Below are 21,961 nucleotides of genomic sequence, written 5' to 3' on the forward strand. Positions count from 1 at the left end.
TGTTTTTGAGATGGGTTTGTTGTCGGCATCTCTTTTATTATTAATCACACGTGTGAACCTTCTTATCATTTGTCACTTTTTAGGTCAAATCTAAATGATAATAACAAAACAAATCAACATCGGGAAACCGTCAAAAATGTGCATATTGCTTCTGACCCTCTGCCTTGATTCATTTGTTTTCACTTTCTTCAGTGATATTAACATTAAAAACAAACTCCTGAGGCCTTGGTAGATTATTTAAGATGTTAAGATTTATGATGAAGTGAATAAACAAGAAAAAAGGGAGAACTGCGACAAATATATTTCATCGGTGCCCACGAGGCATGTTCTCCTTTGTTGTCCATCGTCAGCAACCTTGTCAATAAAGTTTAGCTTTCAAAGAGTGTTGCTGACATCACTGTGGTTCTCACTGGAGGACATCTGACCTCCAGGTCGATGTGTATGAGTAAGTGTGTGTGTTTCAGTCGAATCAACAGCCACCAGTGGTCGCAGGTTTCCTGTAGTTCCGTAACGCCTCAAGCTCCACCTGTCACTGTTACTTAGAGTGAGAGAGAGTGTGTGTGTGTGTGTGTGTGTGTGTGTGTGTGTGTGTGTGTGTGTGTGTGTGTGTGTGTGTGTGTGATAGTTTAAAAGGAAGAAAATGACACTTTAGAAGTCGACCATTACAGGTTTCAGACAGTTGTGTAAATTCAAGTCAGTTGCGTGTCCGCTTAGGTTAATGTGTGTGTTTGTGTGCATGCATGTGTGTGACAGTAATACTGCCGAGCTTTTTAGGCCATGAGTTGCGTCTAATGCAAACTGGCATGGTGATGTATTGAGTATCGGTGTGTGTGTGTGTGTGCGAGATACGAGTTGGCGTGATGATGCGCTGTGTCACCGTAAGAACCAGAGGGCACGGCTTTATTAGAGCTCGGCTCTGAACAGATCACCAATGACACACACGCGCATGCACGCACGCATGCACGCACGCACGCACGCACGCACGCACGCGCACACACACACACACACACACACACACACACACGCACATGCACGCACACACACAGACCCTGACATACCCATAAACACATGCATATACAGACACACACATTCAAATGCGGTTTACATAGTCTTACACATATTCACATACACATACACACACACACATACAGTAGACACACATACAAATACACATTTACATACACACAAATAGAAACACATACATTTACATAAACACACAAAGATTAAATAATAATTAACTGAATGACATTTGAATAACAAATGATTGTTCATAACAATAACTGAGACGTTGCTTTGTTGGTCAGACAAAACAATTTGAAGATAAAATAACTGATAAATGTATTTTTGATGATCTGGGACTCCCGTGTCATCTCGCTCTTGCTCCCATGATGCACCTCTGTCTTGAAAAATGTGCTTCTCCTCTGTGATGTTGACAGCTCCAGGACAGAGAGGGAGAAGCTATTCGCACATCTCTGTCATCTACATGTTATAAATATCAATAGACCCGGGCCTGTGTGTACCTGCAACAAGGCAATCTCACGTCACCCAGCGAACCACTTTCCAGTCTTTAAAGATGAAACCCTGGTTACCGTCCTCCTGCCAAACATTTCTAACGTGCAAAAGTCATATTCTGGCACCTCCCTATGATTCCTCCTCTTTTCTTGTTCTCCAGAATCCTACCAGATACACGATTCCTCCAGTAACATCCCATCCCTGATCGTTCCCCCTCGCATTATAGCTAAATATTAAAATATTCAGAGTAGTAACATTAGCAATGCAGTTTAACGCTGTCCATTTTCGCAGTCGTCAATGTCCTGCAGGAAGCTGAAATCTCCGACTCGCACACTTTTCAAGAAGTGAAATAAACATATTCCCTGTTTCTTTGATTTCTCTCTGGCTCTCATCTCCCATCTGATATTGCTAATAAATAAACATGAGGCTCCTCTCCTTCCGCATTTATACATGCAGTACTCGTTCTCTCTTTTATTGTGATATCTTTCTAACAACCAGACTCTGGATCAATATTCATAATCACCAATATCCCTCAGAGCTCCAAAAGCATCTTTTCACAGATTGCGAAAGTGGCTTCTTTTCAAGCCGACGCCTGGCCATGAAACGCAGCACTGCTCGCTCTGTGCGTCTTATTGAACCTGAATCTATTTTCATATATGTAGATTGGTCCTATTCATGTTTAGACACATATCTCCTGCTGTGCAGATTCCTCATCTCTATCATCTTTGCCTTCTCAATTTCAAAAAAGAGCCTCACAATAAATAAACATTAGCCACTTATGTATTCTTACTAAATCAGCAAGGTCCTGCAGAGAAGAGTGTGTATCTCTAAAACTCCTCCAAATTTCACGACCAAAGAAAACCTTTTTATTGCCGGTGTGGATTTTAACACTGAATGCGTTGGTGTCCTGGTCGGACCTCGACCGGACCGGAGCGTGCGAGCCCCATAATCTGAGCCACACCGGCTAATATTCATATTCATGGTGCTCGCTTCTGCTTTGATTTCTCATTTCATTCTCCTCTGCCATCTCTTATGCAGAATAATAAACACGTCTCCGCTCGGATGTTTACATATTCAGACATATTCCTGATTCTGATATGGATATTCTCGGGATAATGAGCTGACTATTTACATTTAACTTTTCCACACCATCTCCACTCCCCCCCCCCCCCCCCCCCCCCCCCCCCCCCCCCCCCCCCCCCACCTCCATTCTGTCACTCCGGTATCATTCTTTCTGAATTTTTTTTTTGCCTTTACCTCCTCTCTCTTTGCCCTCCCCCTCTGTCTCTCTCTGGGAGATGAATCGAATATGTAAGCTATTGGATGTGAATGAATAAAGCATCCCGTCTCAAACACACATTGGTGACACCTTATTAACCACATGTCAGCTGCATATGACAGCTGGAGCACACACACACACACACACACACACAGTTTCCATTCACACACAACATGTGCACATTGACACCACTGCAGCAGGCAAACACACACACACACACAAACACACACACAGTTCAAAACACAAGGCTGGCGTACGCAGGCATCTACATACACACACACCACTCCTCATTAGCCAGACACAGTGAATGTGCATCTGATTGGAAAGATGTTTGACATTCTAAAAGTTGCAGTACAAAGTTTGTCATGGCACAAAATATATTTAAAAAACTGTCAAATGTGGTCAACAACAGGGTCATGATTTAAATAAACCCTCCAGCAAATAGCAACTGTCCAACTTTGGCTCAGACACTGTCGAGGTTTCTCAAAAAAAAACATGGTGGTGTAATAGCAGTGTCACATGTTTCCCCCGAAAAACAAAAAAAACATGCAAGAGAATAACGTCAAGAAGAAGAACGTCGTAAATAACCTCCTCACCTCTGACGATGAGACCTGCGAAGTTAGACACCCCCGAGCCGCGCTCCGATTGGGTGACGCAGCGGTACAGGTCTTGATCCTGATTGGTGACTTCTTTGAGGTGGAAGGAGGCGGCAAAGCGTCTGTGGTTGATGTTTTTGGTCAGAGCCACGGGAATGTCTTCTCCATTTCTCCTCTGAGTAACAGACAGACAGGACAAAAACAGATGGATCAGGTGCTGCAGGGGCCGTGAACAGTTAGCTGCCTTGCTCAAGGTCACAAGGCGGCACTGGACCACACGCACACACTCACACTCCCCCCTTCCTGTCTAACTGACAGCAGGTTTGAAGGTCATGACTACAATAGAGCCATAATGAAATCAGGAGCTATTAAAGTCTTAATCATGTTAGCTGCTGGGATGTATGGCCTGGAGTGTGTGTGTGTGTGTGTGTGTGTGTGTGTGTGTATGTGTGTGTGTGTATGTGTGTGTGTGTGTGTGTGTGTGTGTATGTGTGTGTGTGTGTGTGTGTGACGATCACTGTGAGAACAGCAGATATCTAAACCACACAAATCTCAAATAAAGCCAGACCTTCATGGGTACATGAAGTAACAAATACTGTGTTACTGATCCGAAGGCGGTACAAAAAACAAGGTGTGCATTTGTGTTAGTATCTTTACCTGCAGCCAGAGTTTATTGTTCGACGTGTCTCGTCCTGTGGCGATACACTGAAAAGTGGCGTTCTGTCCGGCGTTCACCTCCACGTCCCCGAGTCGCAGAAAATGAGGGGATTTGTCTGCAGGAAATTATGGTCAAACAAGGAAAATAATAAGTCCACAGCAAGGATGCATGTTTCTGTGTTTCTAAATGCTTTTCTGTTTCATTTCAGTGAGTCTGCTAAAAGTGGAAATGAGGTGACGGAGCCACAGGGAGCTATAGATACAAACAGGTCGGCTTATCACAGACGCACGTACACATTTACGGGCCTTTTTATAACCCTGAGGACTATGTTCATTATTACTGCGATTAGATTTTACCAGAGTCAGATGAAACCAAAACACGGCGCTGCGTTGCCACTGGGAGGAAACATCAATGTCACATTCAGTGTGTATAATTCACATAGCCTCCAGTTCTTAAATACTATACGCTAAAATATGAGCTGAGGCTTTAAACCCCGAAGACGCAGTTCAGCTATGACATTTTTATTCCGGGGAGGTGATTGCAATCATACATAGCAGCTCCCCTGGTGAATGAAAAACACACACACACACACACACACACAAGCTTGCACACATGCATTCATGCACACACAAACCTGTGTGTCCAGAAATGCAGCTGTGAGAATGAATGCTTCCACTGTGGAGACTAAGTACTAATTCCTTTTCAAATACCAGCTCCTTCCTATTAGGAGTGCTGCTCCTCTGACCTCAAAAGACTGAGGCTCCTCTTTTTATAATTACTCAGGTTCCTGCTCGCTTTAGTGACAATATTAATGTGCAGATATTTCTTTCACCGGAATATCGACAAGGTCTGACAGAGACAAGTACAGCAGTAATACCAGGACATCAAAAACTGTACGCGGGGACGACGCGAGACAGTTTATCTCTTTGACTTATAATCAATAGAATCTATTAAGAAACAAAATTGTCGTCAAAGATTTTGGTGCCGCGACGAGACAGATGACCAAAAGGAGTTGTAATTGCTTCCTTTCAAAACATAGGGACCCTCCAGGAACCGGCCCGTGGCTTTAAATTAACACACGCGTCTGTTAACAGATACAGTTCATTGTCACAACTCTTTTTTTGTGTTTGGCCTCGAGCAGCAAGGAAACACTCAAGCAAAGGAGAGAAGAAGACTCGAGACAGAGTGAGAATTTAAAATGGATCGCAGCCCTCATCTCTTTCCTGTCAGCGCCAGACAAGACAGCTACTGTTCGCTCTGTGTGGTGTGTGTGTGTGTGTGTGTGTGTTTAAGAGAGAGAAAGTGCTGAGTGGTCAAAATCGTTTCTCTCCATGATTGCCCTAATACTGTCTCATTTCCCGCTTCACTCTCTCCTGTTCCCTCTTTCTCTCCCTCTCACAATCTCTTGCTCTCCCTTTTCTCTTCTCCTCTCATTTCTCTCCACGACTTGCCTTTGCATCCCTCCTCTCCCGTGTCACCTTCCCACTTATCTACCCATTCAGCTGCAACAGAAACCATCCCAGGTACAGTCTAATTAGTGGCCAAAGCTATCAGCGTCTATTCAGCGAACTAGGACTAATTGCTGGCATGCTAATGACTCACCGCACGGGTAGCTGAGCACCTGAATGTCGTCGATGGCGATGAAGCCGGCTTTGCTGTCCGAGACCTCCGCTTCAAATATGACCTGTGGAGAGAGAGGGTTTCTATATTTATTCGTGTGGTTTCATTTGTATTTACAGAACACATATTTACAAATGGCACATAATTAAACGGAGACGTGATCATTTTGAAAAAATAAGTCTTCACCAGTCAGAGCAGTGAGCACATTCAAGCAACCTACAAATGCTCTGCTTGCAAATCACTGTCCCTCAATGGCAAATCATGAACTGTGCCTCTGAACTGCAGTTTTTCGAGGCACGAGCAGGACAATCGTCGGGACAATCGTCAGTTAAGTTTGCTGTGAAAGTGATGGATCCACTGTGAATCGCCACAGAACACCAGCATTGTGCATAAAAGTGGATAAATACAAAGCTGCCATCCTCACTGCAGCTGGATTTATACAATCTGGCCAACAAATCAGGAAAGGATAAATGAGGTACTTTCTGCCGGATCACAGTAATCTCCTTTGGTACACACAAAATGGCTGCCAAAGAAATGATAATACGTACTGAAACCCAATGTGGTGAGGTAGAGAATAAAATGTGAGAGCCCGTCTATTTGTTTTTCATTATCCTCCCATTTTTCAATGTCTTTTTCTTTTTCTGCTTCATTTCATCTTTTCTCAATTTATTTTGCTCAATCTGCTTCTTCACTCGCAGAGATGACACATATCCAGTAATTTCTTTACTTTTTTTTTTGATAGTTGTTCTGCGATGTGAGTCAATCCAACGCTTTGGTCCAGTCTGAAATATCTCCACAACTACAATGATCACCTCAACGTGCTTTGTTCTCTGCTGCTGCTGCTGCTGCTGCTGCTGCACACTGGAGGGTTTTAAACTCAATTTGAAAAAAAAAACGTGGGAGACCAAATGACAGATTTAATCGATTTCTATTCTGAACACACACTCTTTGTAGGAAACCATTTCAGTGGCGATTGAAAATCTTACAGAAAACTGTCGGAGCTGATTATTGGAGATCGGGGAGGCTCCGACTCAATCAGTAGCATTAAGATTATTTAGTAAACCCCCCCCACACTTCAGGATTATTTGGGCAGATAGTCGGCACAGTCGGGCACACGTCTGCAATTGTCAGAGGGGCAAAAATCGCCCCCTGATTATCCTCTAGTCTGCAGCAGCCATGAGGTGCAGGTTAGAATTTGATTTAGTACATAATTGAAAAATAAATTTCCTTTGGCATCAGTTCTATTTTGTGTTTGGTTAAATGTAAGCATGCTATGCTCCGTGATTCCTTTGCTAACCTGCTTCTCTAAATCCTGTATTTCCAGCAGTGTGTAAAATCTGCATTCAACAGGTGCCTCTGCTCGCCACCATCTCAGTTCATCAACTCCTGGTCTGAATAAAGACGATTCTCCTCATCCTCATCCATCTCAACCAACTCATCTCCCCCGCGCTCCTCCTCGTCCATGTGTTCGTCCTCCTACTCCCTCTGCTCGTCATCATCTCTTTTTATGAACATTTCTCTGCCCCTAATTTCTCTCTTTCCATGTCTCCTCTGTTTTATAAGTGTTTACTCAGAGAGGAGCAACGTAATGAACAGCGGAGGAGGAGGAGGAGGGGGAGGAGGAGATGGAGGAGGAGAGGGAGTGGGGCTCGCTATCAGAAGAGAGACAGAGAGAGAAAGAGAGCGAGGGGGTGAGCCGTTGTTGTCATTCATCACCTGTAAAAGGAAATCTGCCGTGAACTGTTTACCCATAGCTTATCACCCCCTGCTTGTCACACACTCCCCCCTCTCTGCCTCCCTCCTCCACCAATCTATCTTGTCTCTCGCTCCTATCATCTTTCACTCATAGCTCACCGCGGAGCACGGCAGAAAGTCATCAGTTGACTTTTAATACCTTCATCTCTGTCTGTCTGACGACCGGCTCGCCCGTCCGTCCGTCTCTCCCTCCACAGTCTGCTGATCATCGCTTGCCATTATGCACACGTTTGTTTTGGAAGCCGTCCCGAAAAAAATCTAACGTCCTCCTCTCCTCCGTCTGCACGTGTGTGTGTGAATTTTATACTTTCTCTTCTTTTTAGATCTACTTCGGTTCAAATAAGCAGGGACGTGATTAAGTCAAGTCTCGTGTCATCATTGGAAGGTTGCGACCTTTCTCAGGGAACGTGTCTTGGGATAATGGTTATATGGTATAAATTGGTGCTGTACAATTAAAATTCATTTGAACGGAGATGAGGATTACTGATAGATTGTGTTTGCAAGTCCTCACATGGGCAAAGCGGCTGTGAAACGCTGAAGGCTGAGCACTGACACATCATCACTCCAGAGTAGGGTTGGGTAATGGCAAGCATCCTCTTATCAACCGATCACATATATCATTTTAATGTATGCAAGTATGGGCACCGAATCAAAAATGTTTAAACCTGCAGGGAGGGGACTGTTTTTTTTTTTACATTTCTTGTTATAGCCTGAATCCTAAGATATGGCAGCTGGGGCGACGCACCACCTGTCTCCAAACACGTACTCATATTTACTTGAGGAAATATATGTTAAACCGGGGGATGAAAAACAGCAGTGGGATTTTGAATAGAGATGTAAATGAAAGACCTTGCCAGAAACATAAATTCTGAATGTTGTGTTTGAAATGTCAAAACGTTGATATGAGTCCAAAGGAACATCGCGTCCAAAACATTCTCATAGAGAAGTTGCGATACCATCACCATCAGGGTTACCCGAGTGAAGCATTAGCCAGAGCGGCTAAAAGTAAAAACGTTGTGATGTACCGTATGCAAGACTTGAGTTTCAAGCTATTCAAAGGTTATTTGTGTTCTTTTTATGACTGTAGAACTAGACAATGAAATATGTTCTATTAATTCATTCTCTGCCTTTATTTGTTTTTCATATTCTTTAACCTTTAACAGGTATCAGATCCTACTCTGTGTTGGTATTGGGAAGGGAAACGTGGTATTGGAACATCTCTATTATCCTATATTATGAGCAAATCCTTACATTTGAGAACCAATCATATTTTATAGCCGATAAATTTCTAACTAATCAATAAACGGATTAATCACAGCAGCTTTTAGTACAGTAGAAATTTCAATCTGAGTTTGGTTAATTTGTCATAGTTGAGGAACTCGTGTGATGTGAAGTTTTCATTCAAAATAAAAAGATAAAGACAAAAAAGTAATAACATGGTCTACCTAAATAGAGCTGCCCACGCATGTGTGTGTGTGTGTGTGTGTGTGTGTGTGTGTGTGTGTGTGTGGGTGCTTACACATGTCGAAATGTGCCGAGTCTTCCTGTGGTGAAACCAGCCTCATTACAACTCAAGCCAAAGTGCTAACACAGAAACATGTTCCAACGTGGAAAAAATAGCTTCATAACCACAAATCTAATAACCTGCTTCATAGCCTGAAAAACCTACATAAGCCTCAGCAAACCCGGATGATTATGTTCAATTAAAACATGTTGACACACGAGTTTCAGGACGGTGATCTGCTCCCGTAGTCACTGAGGGGGGGGGGGGCGGGTTGGGCACCAGATGGGCCATTTGGAGGATGCTTTCTCACTTTGCCTTACAGTAATATTATATGGTCCCCAGGCTGTGTGTGTTAACATAATCAGAGTGTGTATGCCTGCGAGGACAAGCTACCCGACAACAGGCACACATTTGTCAACACCAGCCAACACACACACACGCACACACACACACACACACACACGCACACGCACACACACACACACACAAAGAGGGAGAGATCACGTTGACTGACATTAATTAAGAATGAAGAAGAGACAGACAGTAATCAAGTTAATTGCAACTGTCCTGCAATACGTGCTGCCTCTGTGAAGCTTCTATTTTTATTTAAAAAACACAAAAACTACATTTAAGTTGTTCATACCCAACACAATGACACACACACACTCACACACAGACACACACACCGTCTTTTCTAGCCTAGTCGTCACCTCCTGAGCCTCAGTCAACACAAATAAATCAGCTGCCTCCCTCACAGCGTGTGTATTCGTATTTGTGTGTGTGTGTGTGTGTATCATGTGTGTGTAGTCACATGAACACAACTGGAAATAAAGAAGTATGTGCATGACAAATGAATCATGCGTTAACACAACATGACACGACCGTTGGTTGTTATTCAAGGGAGTTACCTGATATTCATTAGGCCAAAAGGTGGAGACGGCCAGTTCAGCCCTCAGCCAGTCTTTACCTGGACGACAACATCAGAGTCAAGTGAGTGAAAAACAGAATACGTATGAATGAGAGGTGTAATCTGAGGCGGTCCTTACCGGTGTAGGACGTCACATTCCATATGGGGTTGGCCAAAGGACCCTTATTAACCTATAGATGACACAAAACAAAGATTAAAGATTTCACACAAAATGAAAATATTTAATACGTCCAACCAATTTATTGTTTCGCCATTAAAATTGACTGATGTGAGTCTCTCGCAGACATATTGGCGCTTATGTTGGCTGATGTGTGAAAACCCTATAAGTCTGTTTCTTGTTTGTCTTTTCAAACAAGAAGGTCAGAGGTCAGTGCAGTCCCACGCAAAATCTTTCTCAAGGACACTTTGGCAGAGAAGATGTTTGCAGAAATAATTGAACTGGGCTTATCATATTTATACGCAGTCAGAGCCAGTAAATGGTAAAACCAATAAAACTGCAATCTCCTGTTAACCTTTACGAGAAAATTCGCTTTTTTTAACAACTTCCACACATTTCAAGAGGAGGAGATGACGATGAAATCACAGACGTGTTCTGGAAATAGAGTTTGGTTGTTTGCATTGTCTAGTTTGTCCAATCTGATTAATTCTTCCATAAATTAAAATAATCATGACGTCAATTAAAGGATTTCGTCTGAACATTGTGATTTAAACATTTAGTAAAACTTTATCTCTATTCTATTCTTTGTGGGTTGGTGTTTCGTACCTTCACCAGGACGTTCAGGGTGCCAGGGCTGGACCCGTCCGGGCTGGTGAGGAGATAGCTGAAGTCGATGCAGTGGGTGTCATTCTCCTTCATGACCGGCAGCTGAAATCGGGCCTTTTCGCCGACATCGTACTGAGAGACGTCCACATACATGTAGGAGCCTGCACGCAGAGACAAAGACAAGGTCAAACGACAAAAAGAGACACCCACAGAATATTTCCCTCAGCAGCTGAGTAAAGAAAATGTAAAGTCAACTAGCACATGCAGCAAAGTGAAAAAACTCCCGTCATTAGCTGAACAGCCTCTTGTTTTAAATAGTTTGTTTAGTGCGCAGGTGTCGAGTATTGAATAATCCTGTAAATCAGAGTCTGTGATAACTCGTTAATCCCTTCATTCCTTCAAAAGCTGTGTGGGATCTTTCTGTCGCTTGTTGGTGAGAGCCGACTCTGAAATAAATCATCATATAGAAAAAATAAATGTTATGAAACCCAAAGAATCAAAAGGAACCACTTCTTGTCCCGATTAAAGCAATTTTGAAGTTTCAAGTTCTGCTCCCGAAATGAAATGATTACTGACGAGCGTACAGACGAATGGATGGAATGATTACTATATTCCTCCACCTTATACGCAGCGGGGATCAAAAGTTCAAGTTCATGCTGTTTTTTTTTTTGTCTGACCAAAATGACGACCCTTGAATTACCTCGTTCTGATTTGCAGACATTTGTGCTCGTACTTCACAGACAAGCTGAGGTTCACTGCCGGAGCAGACGAGCAACGCTGCCCTCAGAGGAGGTCGTTAGTGAACAGACACAGTGTGTATTACTTGTGTGCTTCTGTGTATATGAAGTGAGGGAATAAATGTGTTTTAAAAAGTTAGTTATAACTACTCACTATAATTTTGTAACTGTTTTCTTACTTTATCCTTGTTTTTCCTTTTCGGTATATTTTCAGGTCAGGGATTTTACTCTAACGTAACAGAGTATTTTATTTCAACTTTAAAACTCCTTTGTTTCGTTGAATGAAAAAAAACATTTCTTTAATTTTGTTTGGTGTCTTTTTCACAGCTGCGCGATGCTTGTCACTTTTCAATTCACTGCACATCCTGACAAATACAAATCCTTGAATCTAAATTACAATGTGAATATGTCTAACAACCTGACACAGGGACAGTATATACAGTGAAACTATGATATATGGGGAAGGGGCTTTAATAAGGTCAGATGCTAATAACCATTAAAAAACATTTCTTGTTTTTATCTGGTGCCAAACCTTCAAATATGGAACGTGCTGCTGCTGGTTTGTTGTGGAACAAGCTGTTGGTAATTAACTTGATAATAGTTTTAAATTGAACTTGTCTGTTGACTGTTTGTCTGCTCTCTGCACACGCCTGTCAGTGCTTGTCAAAGATAGTTTGTGAGAGATGAACCACCACTCTGTAACATCACGGTACACTGACAAGTGTCTCTGCAGCTCCAGTAAATCCAGCAGAGTGAGACCTCTCAATGTTTCATGTCATGTCACTGTCGGGGGTGGCATTCACCGAACTGAACTTTCATTGATATGATTTATAAAAATAAATCTCCCCTCACTGCCTCGGATACTTGTCGACATGACAGCTCCCCACAACTATCTTGATCGCCCCCCGGTGGCTCATGGTTTCTGTAATTTGAGGTTGTTCATACTTCTGCTAAGTTTGCTTTTAATTCATATTAAATTGATTGAAACGTCGTTTCATCTCCCTCAGACTCCAAATGACATGTTAAGTGCAAGATGGCAGCCTTCATACCCAGGATATATTTCTGGATAGTGGGAGGAGGTTGGGACGTGTCGTTATATACTATGGTGAAAACATTGTCAGTCCTGGGAATTGAACTTTTGTCACCAGAATTCAGTGGGATCCCTGTTCTCTGTTGTACCCCCTCCCCCCCAGTTTGGTCTTCCCTCCATAGCTAACGTTTTCTAACCGTGAGTTTCCCTTTGATTCCTCCCTTTTATGTTTGCATGTTTTCTCTCTCTGCTTTCATTCCTTTTGGGCTTTTTGTAGAAGAATCAGTCCCCCTCCCCCCGACACATAAAACAAACCGCTGTTCCTATGACTGAGTCATTTGTTTCTTCTTTATGATTGTGAGGCTGTTTCTTCACTTGTAGAAAACAAACAAACAGGGAGAAGAGAAGAAAAGAGAAGAGAAGAGAAGAGAAGAGAAGAGAAGAGAAGAGAAGAGAGAAATCCTTTCTGCTTTTCCTTCCACTTTTTCTTTATTCCACCTCCTTTCATTTCTATGAATAAATGGTGAAGAGTCAAGGTAAATGCCAATGTGTGAGAGAAGAGAGGCAGATCAACAAAATTAATATTAGTGAAGCTTCATCATTATCATGTATAATGATCAGCTTGCTGCCAAAATACATGTTGAAACCAGTCATGCAATCTGCCCAGGCCCAGGCAACATATCATTACCTGCAAGTAGCCAGCAGTGAAACATTATTAGCTGCATTTTCAGAGAGAGGCCCGGAGGCTATGCTTTTCTGCTTTACTTATTTTGTTCGCGTTATGTTCCCCCTTTTTCTGCTGAACTCAAACATAAATCAGTCATCTTTGTTATGCTAACATGACAGGATTTCTTTTCAGTGCTATACCTTATACCTAAAGTATGAGAGCAGGAAATGAAGCTCAACATAATGCTTTATCAAAATCAGTCAGCCCATCCAGATGTTCTAGTAATCAGCTCAGAGATCAACCAGATGTCGCTCCGAGGAAAATAGGATGAAACGCGATATTTTCCAACCTGATGTTTAATCTCACATTAGTTTCTCACAAACTAGGAGTACGTCCACACTAATGCTGGACGGAGATTATTCAAATTTTCAGAAATAATCTCTGTTTAGACGACATCACCTGTAAGTGACACGTTTGTTAACTAGAACGTGTTGGTGTGGATGTGGCCTGAGAGAGAGTAGCCATGGTAGTTTCAGTTAATCCTTCAGATTAGATTGTTGACTGTGACAATAGCTGTGAATGTTGATGGTTGATTGCATTAGGCTGAACGACAGATACACAGAGCCAGGCAGGTGTTATGTTAAAACCTGGCTGCTGAGAACTACACACCAATCACAGGTACAGAAACAGTTTAAGCAGGGTTAATATAAGTTCAGCCTGCCTGCTGAGGACAGTAAAAACTTTATGGATGCTTTGAAGGCCCACCTACGTAGCGGGATTTCTCCCAGTGCTCCCAGCAGGCAGTCGGACTGTGACAGCGGGGTCAATGCTGTTGTCAGATTAATCATATATTATTTCTCAAGCAACAGATAATGTCTCCAGCTTCTCAGACGAGAGAATTTACTAGATTGGTTAGTTAAAACCCTAAACTGAAAAAAAGAACAGAACAGAAACAAATAAATAAAAAACAAACTAGGGCTGAAACTGGTGATTATTTTCCATTATCCACAAATCTGTTGATTTAGTTTTTTCAATTAATAGATTGTTTAGTTCATTAAATAACAAAAAGGTTCCAACAAAACTTCTTAGCTAAATGTTTTATTATTGTTTAATTTTACAAAAAGTTAAGAAAATCTTCAATTTTGAATTTGCAATAACATATGAAAAATAAAAGCATGAAATCCTCTCATTTAAGAGGCCCCAGGGACCAGAGTCTTTTTCCCCATTGTTTCACTGTTTTTGCTTGAAAAGTTAAATTATCAATATTATACAATGAGTTGGGAGAGAAATAGAAAAGAACAGAAATATGAAATAAACTGAACATAATGGAGTAGAACAAAGAAGAACAGAACAGGACCAAATTAAATACAATTGAATAGAATTAATTGAAGAAAATAAAACAAAACAATACAATAAAGCAGGATGTTTGTGTTTCAATAAAAGACACACAGCACTTCTGGGTAATTCTATTTGCAAATTATAACATAAACAATATGTGCTACACAATAGGCTGCAGAACAATGGTGATTATCAGTTATTGTTTAGCTAATCTACTGAGAGAAAACACTGTTCTCTGCAGAAGAGCAGAACATAACAGGTTTTTAACTGGTGCACACACACACAGCCTTTCAGTATCAAACATGTATCCCAGTTATTGGTTTGGCACTTCTCCTCCTCCTCCTCCTCCTGTCGTTTCCACCACCCAACCCCCACCTCCACACAGCCATTGAAGTATTATAATAATCCTACTTCCTGGTTCTGAATGTCACTAACAAGCCTCTGTCCAAACAGGACTTCAGCCAAACAGGCCTCAAACAAGACAAGGCAGGCACTACTCTCTCTCTCTCTCTCTCCCACATTGCCTCCATCTCTCTCTCTCTCTCTCTCCATTGCTTCGATCTACATCCATCTCAAATGAACACACGACGGATGTCACTCCTATTCCTTTATTTCTGGCACTGAAGCCAAGATGGTGACATGAGAAAAGTGTCTTGAAGATGGCTGCCAAGATGGTGTGCCAGCTAAAAATACTCCCTACAGGCTGTGAGGCCCAGATATGTCATACGAACACAACAACATGGCAAAAATATAACCTTTAGCACTTTAGATAATCATAACACTGCAAGCTGCTGTGATGTTTCACAACAAACAGATTAGCTATAGGTAGATATAGGTGGATATTATTCAGAAAGAGTACAGGGCTGTCAATTTACGCATTGAAATGATATTCTACGAATCATTAAAATGCTTCAATATCCACGAGAGAACTGAACATTAATAACGCCTTACGAGAGACAAAAATACGACACCGGGAAATATGACTAATTAAAGATTGACAGTACATGAAACTGATACAAGCAGACCTGGTGATGCCAAGAACATCTGACACTTGAAGTCTGCCAGTTTCTAAAATGGCTGATGTCTCTGAACTGCCAATGTCTAAAATGGCCACCACTACAATGGCAACACAACAAAACGACAACTGTTAAAAAAAAAAAAAATAACACACGCTCTTGACAGCCTTAAGACCCAGATACTGTTTGTCACATAAAGTGTAACAGCAGTGTGTTAGACAGAGGACAATGTTCTTCAGCAAGACAAAAACGTTCAGCCTTTATGGTGTTGGCCAATGATGCAATTAGCTAACGACCGTAAGGAGTACATTTCTACGACATAACACTAATAACAGTTAATAGCAGCTCGTTCAAAATGCAGAAATACACCACCACTGACACCAAGAAGGAATCCTTCGATCCCACTGGTCCTTTTTGGATTTACTTTGATGAATGTTATTATGACTGCATGATTAATTTTCTTGACATTGGTTGTTTTGCAATGTTGTCTGTGTTATCTTAATTTCCAATCAAATTAAAGATTTTTCTGTGAAATATAAGAAATAATGAAATAATTCAAAGCAAAATGTTAAAAAATTATTATTAATTATTATTAATTAGACAGAGAAAAAGCAGTAGATCTCCACATTTCAGAAGCTGCACAACTGAAACTTATAATAACAACTATTTTCTATCAGAATGCTAAACAAATAAATCTATAGTTTTAACTCTAATTTGGATTTCGCTGAAATAACAGAGTGGATATAAGACAACCCAATGCAAACAAATGCAGTATTTACTGAGCTTCAGGTCCTGCAGAGACTCATGTCAAAGAGATTTTCATTTGATTTGATGATAATTTGTAGGGCACTGTTAGAGCTGCTGTATCCATCATTATTTGCTTATTAAAACATCCAGTGTACAATGAACCAGCTCTGCAGCAGTTTAAATCCCTTTATTCTCTTCCTTTACCAGAGCGTAGTGAAAAACAAGAGGACAGAGGGAGGCAAGGAGAGCAAGGCATGCCAAATAGGTTTAGAGTGGTACTGGCTGACAACATTATGAGTCAAGAGTATCTGCTTTAGTCCACTGAGCCACTGCACCACAGCCCTTGAATGTTCGACTGGCACGACGCACAATGCCAGCGTAGCATCGAAACCCATGCAGCCATGGTGACGAGTGCCAGAATCAACCCTCAGAGAAATTACACAGAAGAGTTTTATCTCTATTACAAAAACTGCCAAACCATCCCTGCACACTCAATACTGCCTCAAGCACAAATGGCGATTAGCAACTGGGATGAATCGATGTAGGATATAAGGAACAAAAGTATAATTGTTGGCTCAACTACCCGATGATGGCTCCTCTACTTCTGCCAATACCTTTGACAATATATGACCCCCTGAACTACTAATCAGCAAAATAAACTCCCTCCCTCAGGACTTTCGAGATGCCAAATGCTCTTAACAACTCCCCTTAAATAAAGGGAGTCGGTATCTCTTTGTTTTCAGGGGTCAAAAGCCAAAAAGGTTTAGTGCCACTAGCTGCTGTAAATCATGTCATGCCCTCAGGGACACAGCAGCCAGCCAGGCCAGAGTACTTCTAAATTACTGGTGGCTATGATTTCCAGAGAAACTAACAATACTAACAATAGCCGTTACCAATGTGTCCCTGGGCAAGGCATGTAAGCTAGCAACTCAGCCTCGCACCCATTTCCTACAACTCGATCCAAATACGAAACCTAGCCAAGTGTTGTATCTGTAATCCCCTGCAGCCATGTTGTTTTCCACCCAGCGAGCCGCTGTCCCCGCACGCTGCCGGCATTATTAACACATCAAATGTCAGTTCACGCTCCCACACCTTTAGGCAAAAGGCTCCGAACCCCCCCTACAGCATGGGACGTCTCCAAATCATTAACCTGCTGTGCCAACCTCGTGCCCCCACTCACTCCACAAAAGCTTGTGCAGGCCTGCGTTACTGCTATGCTAATACCAGGCGCTCTTGGGCAAGGTATTTAACCTGTTCAAGCTGCCAACTCTGCCCTCTCCGCAAAGTGACACCTCTTGGTATTAATGACAGCAAATGCAAGAGTTTGGCTTTGTACCACTGGGCGAGGTACCAGACACTTGTGTCATGGCTTAAATATATGCAGGACCACATGTGCAAGAGAGCAACACACATTTTGGGTGTAAGTGTGTGTGTGTGTGTGTGTGTGTGTGTGTGTGTGTGTGTGTGTGTTGTGTGTGAAAATCGAAGAGAGCTGGTGTTGAACCGAACCTTTCTCTAAATGTCAGCGAGCCTGGGTTGTCATGATGATAAGCATGAGAGATAAATAACGGCATTAGATTGTCATGGTAACAAAGACATAATCTTCCACAACAGACGAGGAGGAGAGGAGACACAGCGAGACAAAAGGACGGGAAAGAAGCGGAAATGAGGAGAGAGGAGAGGACAGGGAGACAAAAAGGAGAAAGGAGGAATTAAAGGAGAGGAGAGGCAAAAGGAGACACAGTGATAGGATGAGAGAAGTGCAGAGATGAAAGGGCGGAGGAGATGACAGAAAAAGACCAAAGAAGAAGGGAGGAGAGGACACGAGAGAGGTGGAGAGAAGAAACTCCTGAAAGACTTTTTGATGGTCACCGTCATTGCTGGGACACCAGTGGACATTTTACCCTGTGGTATTTAGGTTTCTGTAAAGCCAGCCGTACGATCTCAACACTGCACACAAGATTATTGTTATAACATTTTGCTTTTAACACTGTAAAGTAGGCAACCTTCCCCTGTTCACTGCCATTGATTAATGACCTCATATTCTGTTAATTAGACCCCCAGCCCTGAGGCAGAAAGATTTAATTTCCCCTTCATCATCATCATGGAGGAGGGAAAAACAACTGATTAAAGAGGAGAAAGAAGGGAAGACGAGAGGAGAGGCAGAGGAGGTAAAAGTACCATTACAACAATATTTAAAAACAGATTTCCAGTGTAAAAACAAAAGTACTGTTATTTGACCGATGTATTATTACATGTTACATAATTACATTGTTGATACAGAGCCAACAACTTGGATGAGGCCTTTTATTGGTTAAAGTTGAGCTAACTATTCTATTTAATTATGAATTGATTGTGTCATTATTTTTTATTTTAATCCAGTGGTCACCTCCAAAGTGTTGTTACATGAAACTGGAAGGTCTCAGATGATTAAGGGCATTTAAGCTATGTCACAACAATCAAATATTTCTATAATCTTGTGAAGCTTTTGGTTTAAAATACTTTTGTTTGAATTTTAAGTTCTTAGGATTTTTTGGAAAGAAACATTTCTTTGTGTTTTTCCTACCGACTAAAAACTAAGGGTGCTCCCGTTGATCGGCCACCGGTAATTAGTTTGTTCAGACGAGGCAAAACAACAGCTGAAAAATAAATGTATTTGAGTAAAGAATTTATCTCTAAAATGTGATGAAATCATGAGCTGCGGGTGCTTGGTTACTTTCCCTGCCTGTGAGGAGCTGATCGGTCGATGGAGAAGGCGTTTGGTGGGTGAGTGGATGAAGATGAAAGGATTAGTCTTTACCGTGCGGCAGGTCTGGTGAGACGTAGGGCACATCCTGGGTGTTGATGTGTGTCCAGTCGAAGTCATCATAGGGATCTTGCTGGTAATCACACTGAGAGAAGCCCTCATCAAATGTGCAACTTCCTGCAAAGAGAAACAACAAAAGATTTAGTTCACCTCATGAAAACAATAAACGTGATTATTTTCACTGCCGCATGACTTCCTGTCTGCTCTGATCCTGTAAAACTTTCTCTGTCTGTTGTTCGTCTGTGCGTGTGTTTGTCTCGGCTCATTAATAAACCACCAGGAGTCTGAGCGCCGACAGTCATCACTCAGGGCCAGTCAGGATCACCTCTGACTCAACCACCACGGCCTTCAGCTGATCATCTGAGCCCATCGCCACCGCCCCCGGACACGCATGTGTGAGCTGGCCGCCTGTGGATCCGCCGAAACAGGAAGTCGCACTAATACAGAGAGACGCCACTTGTCCCCGGCGGCCAGATAAACCAATCAACTTGCAATGATATGTGGCTCGTGCAGGCAATATTGCTTATAGGAATAGCATGTTAGCCGTGTGATTCATTGACCTCGTAGTGACGGGCGTCCCTGTGCGGATAAAATGGCTAAAAGCAGCAAAGTGGCGAAGAAAAGCCAGAGTGGCATCTGATTCAAGTCACTGGGAGTTACTGGTCAGTGTGTCCTCTGTGGGTGACAGGGATTAAACCTTCTATACAAAGTAGTATGATAGTGATATATTTTTTTTGTATGATTATTTTAATTACTTTACGTTGTTCTTGTTTATTGCTTTCATTTTTATATTTGGCTTTGAAAAGTGCTGTACAAATAAAAATGATTATTAAATCCCCTGTTCAGGAATATAGTTGGTCTTGACAACATTCAACATTTATTTCAACTATCAATTACCTTCACTTTCTATTAATCTGACAATTATTTTCTTGATTAATTGACTATATGGTTAATCAAATGTCAAAAACATACCAGAGAACTCCCGTTGCAAATTTCTAAAGCTCGATTTAAAAAGAAAAATGACAAATATTCACAATGGAGAAGTTGAACCAGTGATTATTTTGATGCTTTTGCTTTAAAAAATGACTGAAAACTGTTGATCAGTGAACAAATTTGTTGAAAACTTTACATGCCACTCTAATAAAAGTCCTGAAAACTTGGGTGAAATTATATTATAATCTCATCATATTGGCCTTAAACCCAGGATTAGATAGCAGATAGACAATCTGACTTCTTATGTCAAAGGAACAATATATGGTCAATGTTTTTGAAAACACAAGGATTAAAACTGTACAGTTTTATTTCTTTGTTATGAAATTTGCAGATTTTCAGGTATTGTGGAACTTTCTTGTGGCACCACTTGTTTTCTGAAGAGTCACTGAGAAAAAAACGCACAAAAAGAAAACCACTGTGGAAAAACTAACAGCGCCCCAGCACTGCAGCAACATAAATCTCCTTGTGTTCAGTTAGTGCTACAGCTCTGCTTCGTTTGTCCTGGAGCGAGCTGCGGCGGCTGTGATGGAGAACAGAACGACAGGCCCTCAGATACCCCACTGATCTGAGCTCCTGCTACAGAGGGATACCAAGAGGTGACAGCCACCACCGGAGGAGAAACAAGTTAACATCAAACTAAGTGACTGTCTTGGGCTGCCGGCTGTACGGCTGGCTGTGACTCACAGCCTCCGAGATGCACTGGATCACGTTCCTCGTGGCATCTTCCTTAAAACCAGCCTCTCTTTGTGCATTTCACTTCGCTCCCATTCAATTCAATTAAGTCTCCGTCACAGCAAGTTTACCTCAAGTCGTAATGCAGAAAATGTGGGGGGGCACGAAGAGGAGCACAACTTGAATTTTTACACTATTACATTAGAAACCAAACTTGGACGTGCACAATCTAATTCCACTGCTGTCTAACAAATGTTCCAGTGTGTGTGTGTTTGTGTAAAACTCCATGACTTCCTGTCTCCAACAGTGTGTGTGTCAGTTTACATCTTGCCGTCAGGTTGCTCTCTCTGCATGGGTCCCAACAGTGTTATTCTAATGTGTGTGTGTGTGTGTGTGTGTGTTCCCGTGAACAGACGTGCTGCAACTACAAACATGATATATATATTTAAAACAGAAAACAAACTAGTATAGAACTATTTAAATGTTAAATATCACATAGGACTTGCAGAGACAAAAAACATTTGTTTTAGTTTAAGGATGTCTAATTGTATAGAACTAACTATAGTGTGTTTTAGGGCTGTGGCGGAGGAATTAACTTTTATTAACATGAGAAAAATATCTTTCCTACGTTTCTTCTGCAGAAATTGACGCAACTGTTGAACACTGCAGGAGAGATGGTTCGCCAGTGTTTACATTTGTATTTATTTCAAACCCTAATCAATGATAGAATTACTGAAATTGTGTTTTAAATTAAATTAATACATAAAACATATTGATCCAAAAGATTTCTGACTATAGGGACATGAACAAAGTATTTCTGGCCACTTCTTTTCTTGTCAGATACAAAAACAATAGCAACGTATTTGTGAACTTAAGTCTGGTGTAAATCCTGAGTATAAAACCTGGCTTTGTACGTTTTCTAAGTAAAAATCACTAGCTGTGCATTGCAGAGCCACTTATCCTTGCTTTACCTACCACAACATTTGTTTGGCCTTGTTTCATCTTGCAGACGGTTCAGAGAACATGCAGAAAACACTATTTAGTTTCCAAGCTTTTTAAATGCAATTTCTGCCCCTGAAAGAAGTATATAGTGAACAGCAAAATTGGATTGAAACCCACCATGTTTAAAATATGTGCAGTGGGGCTTTTAACTGTGCACACACAGTGTTCCACTCAGCTCACAGTGGAGGAAGTATTTCACCTTGGCTTAGCGGTGAGGAAAAACATGTCCTTGTTTTAAATTACGCTCTACCGACTGGTTTAAAAGAACCTTTCTCAATTGTAGAGCATTCCTCTCCTTTCATCTGGAACACCTTTGATAGACCTTCACTTTCAGCTGC

At 41.6% G+C, this 21,961-nt stretch overlaps 1 protein-coding gene across 22 annotated transcripts in view; it reads right to left on the reverse strand.

The window, feature by feature from the left end:
• The window catches only part of ptprk (protein tyrosine phosphatase receptor type K), a 93,548-nt gene that overhangs the window by 33,516 nt on the left and 38,071 nt on the right, over nt 1–21,961 (reverse strand). For all 22 annotated transcript variants that reach the window (XM_069515651.1, XM_069515653.1, XM_069515650.1 and 19 more), the window contains 7 exons: nt 18,951–19,073; nt 10,616–10,776; nt 9,971–10,022; nt 9,833–9,891; nt 5,648–5,729; nt 4,045–4,160; nt 3,388–3,562 (listed from right to left, as the gene is read on the reverse strand). In XM_069515651.1, coding sequence (XP_069371752.1) covers nt 3,388–3,562; nt 4,045–4,160; nt 5,648–5,729; nt 9,833–9,891; nt 9,971–10,022; nt 10,616–10,776; nt 18,951–19,073 — 768 coding nt within the window. The remainder of the gene's footprint in view (nt 1–3,387; nt 3,563–4,044; nt 4,161–5,647; nt 5,730–9,832; nt 9,892–9,970; nt 10,023–10,615; nt 10,777–18,950; nt 19,074–21,961) is intronic.

This window comes from Paralichthys olivaceus, chromosome 19, assembly GCF_024713975.1.
Source record: "Paralichthys olivaceus isolate ysfri-2021 chromosome 19, ASM2471397v2, whole genome shotgun sequence".
NCBI classification, from domain to species: Eukaryota; Metazoa; Chordata; class Actinopteri; order Pleuronectiformes; family Paralichthyidae; genus Paralichthys; species Paralichthys olivaceus.